Source organism: Opisthocomus hoazin, chromosome 5, assembly GCF_030867145.1.
Source record: "Opisthocomus hoazin isolate bOpiHoa1 chromosome 5, bOpiHoa1.hap1, whole genome shotgun sequence".
Taxonomy (NCBI): domain Eukaryota; kingdom Metazoa; phylum Chordata; class Aves; order Opisthocomiformes; family Opisthocomidae; genus Opisthocomus; species Opisthocomus hoazin.
Window position 1 is genome coordinate 64,487,953 of NC_134418.1, and position 7,953 is coordinate 64,495,905.

General features: G+C 45.2%; 1 protein-coding gene across 1 annotated transcript; it reads right to left on the reverse strand.

Moving 5' to 3' along the window:
* Positions 1-2,317: 2,317 nt before the first annotated feature.
* Positions 2,318-7,503, reverse strand: SPINK2 (serine peptidase inhibitor Kazal type 2). The gene is made up of 4 exons (XM_075420124.1): positions 7,443-7,503; positions 7,056-7,093; positions 6,386-6,495; positions 2,318-2,433 (listed from the first exon to the last, which is right to left on the reverse strand). The coding sequence occupies exons 1-4, from the start codon at positions 7,489-7,491 to the stop codon at positions 2,388-2,390; spliced, it is 243 nt and encodes an 80-aa protein (XP_075276239.1). The 5' UTR covers positions 7,492-7,503; the 3' UTR covers positions 2,318-2,387.
* Positions 7,504-7,953: the final 450 nt, after the last annotated feature.

A 7,953-nucleotide genomic window follows, 5' to 3' on the forward strand; every position in this document is an offset into this window, starting at 1 on the left:
GGCTTCATTGGAAGTCTTAGAATCCCACCCTAGAAGTGTGAGTCCTACTCTTCATGTGAATAAGACCAGCATTGTCCTAAAAGTAATGTACAACTTTTTAACTTAAAACAAAAATTAAGCCTATCATACCGAAATTCACCATCTTCTCAAGCTATAAATCTTCATGAACAACCAACTGGAGTACATTACTGGGTTTCTTCTGAGTTTGAGAAAGGATGTTTTTTGAGTGAGAATGAAGATATGATATGATTAGGCCTTTCTAGCTTTGTCCTACATGCACAACAAAATTCTGATTTAAAACAAATATTAAGTCCACCATACAGAACTTCTGAGACATCAACTTCTTGATCCATAAAGATTCATAAACGCCAAAATGGAGTACAACACTGGGTTAGGGTTTTTTTTTTTTAAATTGGGAAAGCACACAAGTCATGCTCTACACTCAGCTCTAGAAGGATCCCGTTGGCAACACTGAGAGTCCTTTATTTTTCTGCATTTTAGTTTTCATTATTGCAAAGCACATCAAGAAGATGGCACTGCACAAGGCAAGGATATAACTTCATAATAAAATACACTATAAGAAGTGTTGAAACACTGCTTAAACATGTATGAAATGCTCATCAAGATTATTTCTCACCATGATAAGGAAACTTTTGCTCCTACATAGTAATCCTTCTCCCTTGGTCTTCATAGACACCAGTGCAGAAGTTTCTGTGAAGTGGTGTTCACCTCCAAAGACTCTAACGTGTTCTAGACATTCCCAAGCACACAAACCATTCCATCCACCTTCTCTATAGATCTCTGTTGAATGAGAGGTATCTCTTCTTGGGTAAGATTAGAAGGAAGTAGGATCTGTGACATACATCTGCACTTCTTCACAAATGTTGCTGTCAAAATTTACCTCTCAGAATTGCCATTTTAATGTACAGAAAATGAAGTATAGATGTTGGGGGCAGATTTGGTGAGTAACTACATGCAGTGCTGAATTCACCACTTTTCAAATATGCAGAAAAAAAGGAAGATTCAAAGTCAGCTCTAAGGTTGTACCTTAAGCATTTATATGCTGGGAGCAGTGCTCTAGTGTGATTGTCAGCCTACACACTATTTTTATTTGGATTTGCTTCATTTAGCGGTGTTTACAAAAACAGATATTTTTTTCTGAGTTTTGCAAAAAAAATGCAATGCTATGCGCACTTCTGTCAAATACTAAAGGAACATTTCCACAACCAACAAGACTATAGTTGTTAAAGTTCCCTTGTAAGCACAATTAGTTATCAAAATAGAAATACAAAAAGAAACAGCTTATGGTTTCCAGCCACTTCTTAACTCATAGCATAGCACACAACTGCTTTGCCATTTGGTACGATTTGAAAAAGTTAAAATTTCCAGATTTGGATGTGGAAAGAACAGCTGGGAGCACACAGGAACTTTCTCAAAGGGATTTGCCACCAACAGATTAACTGATTTTGCATCTACAATTGATACCTTGTTGGGAGGCACTGGTCATTTTTCTTTTCCACCCACATATTCATGTCTCCACATGACTACTTTATCCTAAGCTTCCAGCCCTCCAGTTGTGCCACACATGACATCCTTCCATCAATGATTAGTCTTCGCATAAAGGAAATGAAAGCAGGCATGTACTGGAAGATAAGGATAGTTTTGACTATTTAAAGGAACTATGAGACAAAAGCATTATTGTTTTTCAAAGCCAAAGTCACTGACCTGTGAATGTCCATCAGGCATTAAGTGTGCCATACACCTCTGCCTGCACTGCTGCTGCCCAGCAAAGCCTGACAAAGCCATTGTCTGGGGCCAGGGCTAGAGCTGGCTCCTCTTGGCTTGGATCAAAGGTAGAAGCCACCCGCGTATTACCAACGCATCGCAGGACAACCCAAATACAATTCATTTTAAGCAACATGCAGAAAACAGAGGTGTTGAGCAGAACAGTAGGGAACAAACATAAAGAAGTCCAGGTCATGTTTCTTACCTTATGATCTTTCTTATCCTATGATGAGGGAGGTTGAGGCACTGGAGCAGGTTGCCCAGAGAAGTTGTGGATGCCCCCTCCCTGGAAGTGTTCAAGGCCAGGTTGGATGGGGCTTTGAGCAACCTGGTCTAGTGGGAGACGTCCCTACCCATGGCAGGGGGGGTGGAACTAGATGATATTTAAGGTCCCTTCCAACCCAAAACATTCTGTGATTCTATGATTCTATCCTGTTTCATTAGTGTACTATGGCTATGTTTATGAACACTGTTTCTAATACAGTAACGGTACTTTGTTTAAACAGGCAAGCTTATTTATTGACAGGCTACATAAAAGGTACACTTCAGACATTGCTTCCATTTGGACCTCTCATTTTCTTGAAAAATGCCCGTCTGCCACATCAGCATCTGTCCATCTTGAAAATTTGGACATCCTTCTTATTCTCACTGCAAGCAGAAAAAAAATATCTTAGAAGAAGCACTACACTTGAATTTAACAGAGACATTTTGCAAAGCAGACTTTCCCATGTCTTTCTATGTATTCAATTAAAAGCAGCAATGTATTTCATAGCATCACTTATGGCAAACGTTACAGCAAAGTAACTGTGATGCAAAGATTTATGAATCACACACATAGAGTGAGTAACTTACCAGAGATAGCCTCACTTCAGGCTTTGTTACTTATAAAAATCTGATAAAGCCATCTGCAAATCTGAGAAGTATCAAACCACATGATAAATCTCATGAGGACTAATGTGTCCATTACAATGCACTAACACAAGTCAAACTTCACGGTCCCTGAAGTGGGAAAAAGTTCTGGTGCTTACAAAATTTCCCCCCTTTCACATGGAATCTCAGTGTGCATCCTGCTGTATTTCTACATCCCAGGCTTTACTAAAATTTGAATGTGTGGTTCTCTGAACACTGGAATCTTCTTTAAGGAAATTTTAGCCAAGTGTCCCTTAGTTTGGGAACATTAGATTTTTTGGTGGGAGTCCCATACATGGCACTTTGGGGCACTCCATTTACAAATCTCAGTTTACCAAGCAAGTGCAGATACGAAAAGAAAGTGACAGAATCCAGACTGCCCTAGATCTTCTGTTTGCTTCCCTATCTTAATAGAATCAAGCTGCTTTCCTCCTCATGAAATTCTGGAGGCTTATAATTACCCAAATGCAGGGACAATCTGTACTAATAGTTCTAACAGGGATCTCTTAGCCAGAAGGTAGTGGAGTGGATTAGGAATAGCAAAGGAAAAATCAAGCCCAGGGGATGTAAAACAGATGTAAAGATTTAAAGAAAAGTTCTGGCTGAAGGACAGTCCTTACGCTAAACTCTTCAGAGGCAGCTCAAGCTGCTGCATCTGTTTCCAAAGAGCTTGTGGTGCTGCCAGACTAGGTTTCAGTTAAGATCAGCTGTTGTCACTGCTACTGGACGCTAAGAGTGAAAGAGACGTGGGATTTGCATTTGAGCATCCACACAAGAATGGAGTAGATCCAAGCGTTAAAAACAAACAAAAAAAAATAGCAGGGAGGAAGACCGCCTTTGGTTTTACAGTTAATGAGCTGCACTGCAGAACCAGGACGGGCAGGGTTTGTGATGCACCTTTGCTCCAGGTGTCTCATGTTATCGTGGATCAGCCATAGCAACCTCTCCTGCAGTACTCTTCATGCACATGAGGCTCTCCAGGTGCCCACACAGTCTTGCATGGCTAAAAGTGCCCATGGACGGTACTACTTTGGCCGTCAGGGAGGTACAACTGCCTTTAAAAAGTCGTTTAATGGACTTAAACACGGGCTGGAAGTGACCTGCAAGTTGGCTGCTGAGAATCATCTATGTTAACTTAGACCTGACTGTATTGTAATTCACTATGGGGTATGCCCATATAGCTGTTTTCATCTCACCACATTACACTGTTTATCTCAGCAACAACTGGTCATGCAGCTTGTTAAGAAGGGCAGAAAGATCTCTTTGCTCTCCGCTCCTAAGGAGTGTGGACTGTACCTTAGAGTCCTTGAAGTTAAGTGACCATTGCTTATGACTATATTTTACAAAGCTGAAATTCTTCCAATAAGACAAAGTGTTTTATCCTTTTTGCGTTCATGCCAAGTCAAACACTTTAGAACAAGTCCAGACTGACCTAGAAAACCACTGAGTATGCCAACTACTGAAATATTAAAGAAAAAAATCAGGATAGTATCTGATCACCCTGTACCCCTTTAGACCAAAATGTATGTTTCTGAGCATGTAAGATGCCAGCAAAAAAAGATGGTCTGTCTTGTGTATGTAACTGGATTAAATCCCATGATTTACACAAAACATGTACATTACATCTCATACTAACAAGACGTAAGCCCTATCATGAACTACTTAAGGAACTGAGTGGAAACAAACAGCAGGTTTGCTTGGAGAACCCTTTGTGCTACATGCAATGCTGTATTCAGGAGTCTGCCATGCACCCACCTGGCACTGAGGGATCATGCCTAAAAAATGAAACAACATAGAAATGTAAGGCTGGATCTCAAAGCCCATCATTCTGCTCTGAGAAAGGATCAAACACACTGTTTAGGTCGTGAGACACTCTCCTGCCTTTATCTCCACGACATGGACTTGCACTCTCTATGTGTAAGACTTAGCACTTCTCTTTGACTTTTATTGTACTGCTTTCAGTCCATTTCTCCAGATCCCTGGGAATTTTGATACTGTCCTGCAGAGATCATTGTATCTCGGGTCATTTTGCAAAACTTTATTGTTTTGTTTTCAATATCCAATTTATTACAAAAATACTGAATTATATACTACACCTAAAGGAAATCTCACTTAATAGCTCTTTCCAATTTGACTGTGAAATACTGATTACTGCTTTTAAACCACAGCATTACAAACTGCTGTGGCTTCATGCTTTCACAATTTCAGCCAAACAACTATTTGTCTGCTTACATGACTGTCAAGAGGAGCTATGTCAAATGCCTTATTAATGTCATGGAGCAATACTTCTGTTTCTTCCTACTCTGCTAGACCAGTTATCTTGCCAAACAACTAAATCTCATTGATTTGATGGGATTATTTCTGACAAATCTGTATCAGCTTTTCTTACTCTATTTTTTTATCTCTAGCTGTCTACAAGTCAATTGCTTCATACCTTACTCCAACAACATTCTAGGCAGCAAAGATGGATAGGCTCTTAATATGCAACTTGCCAGCACCTCTCTTCTCCCCTTTTCACAGATTGTACTGTGTGTGCCCTTTGATTCCCTGGTGGTTTTTTTTTATCAGACTGTAGGTTTACCAATTCTCTTTGCAATTTGTCACTTGCTTGGGTAGTTTGTGATGTACTCTGGTGAAAACATTAACAAATTCTGCAGATCTGCATACTTTTAAACATACTTTGACAGAGTTTGGCACTTTTCTTTAAAATATTATTTTCTTAAGTGTCCTTTGACACCTTTGACACTTCCTTTATTTTGGCCTACATTCCCTCTATCTTGGTCATTTGAGTTTCGTAAATTATCTGGTCACAATTAATCTTTCTCCACCCCAAAGTCAGAAACACCTTCAGCATTCCCTTTCTTGAAATCTACTTGTAATTTTGTAAATGCCCATCACTGCTGTTGTGCTACTCCCTCTTCTTCCATCTACTGGAAACAGAAACTCTGTTATTTCATTTATATAAATTCCTTTCACCATCAAATCCAATTGACAAGCAGTTCCTCTCAGGTTGTACTGAGAGGATGCTCTACAGAGGTTTCCAGTCAATTGTAATTGGAGGTAACAATGCTCATCAAATACTGATTTTCTGTGTTTTCAATTTGTGTTAAAAAGTGATTAAATTATTAAAGAACAAAATACTCTCTCTCAAATATCAGGAAAACTTTTTCTTGAGTTTTAGACAATCTGAATGGCAAAATAGTGTTTTCTCCTAACATGTAGCATTCTTGCTCTTCTCTGTGAAACGAAGTACAGGAGGTTGGATCTTGAATGTAAACATTTTGTAGTAAAAGCTGCATTTTGGGTGGGATTGTGCATGTTTTCTGATGGAGAGTGTGGAAGAGTCTGCCAGCATATTCAGTGGCAGTGTGGCACTGTATGAATGTGGCAGGCAACCCCCCTCCGAGGTGCTGCTCTGTAAGGATTACAAAGGCGAGTATTGGCACTCACAGCTGACTGAATCTGGTCTAGGCCATTTACAGTGATAGAAGGGATGGGATCTTCGAGTCAACAGGTAGCATGATAAAAACTGTTGCAAGGGATTGATAGTTGAGGAGACACTGCTAAAGCTGCAGTTTAACAGAGCGTGAATGATCTAAAGCCAATAATGTATCGGTTAATTGGGATGTGAGGGTGAATAATTTGCTGGCATATAGGGGAGGGAAGGTTTGGATGTCAATTAAGTGACTACCTGTTCGAAAGGCAGAGCACGCACTCGTTTGAGTAGGTCTCTCCGTCGGTCCCACAAACCGGATTGTAGTTCCTCGGACATCCAGGCACACCATACTTGTGGCAGGCCGGCTAGGGAAGACAGGTACATAAAAAGTCTGAGACCCATCATTTGAAGCAGGTCTCTAGTCAGCTTCTGAGAGGTTCTGCAGAATACTGGCACGCTCACACACAGGAAAGAGTGCTCAGCAGGAGCTGGCACAGCGCTGTGAAGTGCCACATTATATTTCACGCTCCTGTGGGCATTTGTCGCTCGAGGCTTGGCTTCTACTGCCTGGCACGGCTTGGGCTGCGGTGTCAGGACACAGGTGCACTACAAAACGCAGCTCCTTCTGATGTCTTAACGTCAGTGGGACACACGGGTGGCAAGTCCCCACGAAGGACAAATGCAGATCGAGCTGGTAAGAGGTGGGGATCAACCAGAGAGTACGTGCTGCTGACCTTGGCTCCTGGGAGCCCTCAGCTGTGGGGAGAGACCCTGTGGGGCACCTCCTGGGGCTCTCCAGCTCTGGGGCTCTGGACCCAGGCCCAGGGCTCTGGGGAAGGGGCTGCCTGGCACCGGGAGACCTGGTTGGCTACGTGGAGGGCAGGTGGGATGTCCTTCCCAGGGACAAGGGGGAAGCCGCACTCACCGGGATGCTGGCAACGGCTCCAGGACACGAGAGGAGCCCTGTGGAGAGCAACCGGCGTTAACGGTGTCTGGATCTGCCCGGATTTACCCCGACCACCCCTGGGACCGGCCGGCGTCCGGTACCGGACCCATCACCGACCAGCCCGTGTCCGGTACCGGCACCCCTCGACCAGCCGGTACCGTTCTCCCTCCTGCCCCCGGATGGTTGATGCCCGCTACTGGCTTAGAGTCCGCAGCCGCCCCCCCGGTGTCCGGTACCGGTTCAGGTTTCCCCTTCCTCGGGGATGGGACCGGGCGGAGCACGGCACCGGCCCGGTTCCCCCTTCCCCGGGACCGGCTCGTTGCCCCCCCCCATCCCTCCCCCGCCCCGGCGCCGTGCGCCCGGTACCGGCGAGGAGTGCGGGCAGCAGCACCATCAACGCCACCGGCACCGCCATCTCCAACGGATTAACGGCGGCGGGCGGGGCGGCGCGGGGCGCAACGGCCGCGGCGGAACGCGGGGGGCGGCGCGGGGCGCAACGGCCGCGGTGGAACGCGGGGGGCGGCGCGGGCGCGGGGGGGGGGGGAGGGCAGTTGGGTGCCACGAGGGGGGCCGAGAGGCGGGAGGGAGGTGCTGTCGCCTCCCCCGTGGGCTTGGGGGGGGGCGGCACCCCCAGAGGCACCTCAGGGGGCGGAGGAGGGATCGGGCCCTCCCTTGGGTGCTGGGGGATGCGGGGCTCAGGCGCCCGAATGCCGCCCTTGGCGAGCCCGGCTGCGCCTGCCCTGCCGGTGGTATTTAACGGCGGTGTGGCACTGCGGGAGCGTGGCGGGCGACCCCCCGCCCAGGTGCCGCTCCGCAAGGGTTACAAAGGCGAGTATTGGCACTCCCAGCTGACCGAATCCGGTCTAGGCCGTTTACA

Coding starts and splice junctions, on each gene's coding strand:
- SPINK2 (XM_075420124.1), bottom strand. CDS start 7,491: ATGGCGGTGCCGGTGGCGTTGATGGTGCTGCTGCCCGCACTCCTCGCC. Junction 7,094..7,442: donor GCTGCCCGCACTCCTCGCCG/GTACCGGGCGCA, acceptor TGCTCTCCACAG/GGCTCCTCTCGTGTCCTGGA. Junction 6,496..7,055: donor GAGCCGTTGCCAGCATCCCG/GTGAGTGCGGCT, acceptor TGTCTTCCCTAG/CCGGCCTGCCACAAGTATGG.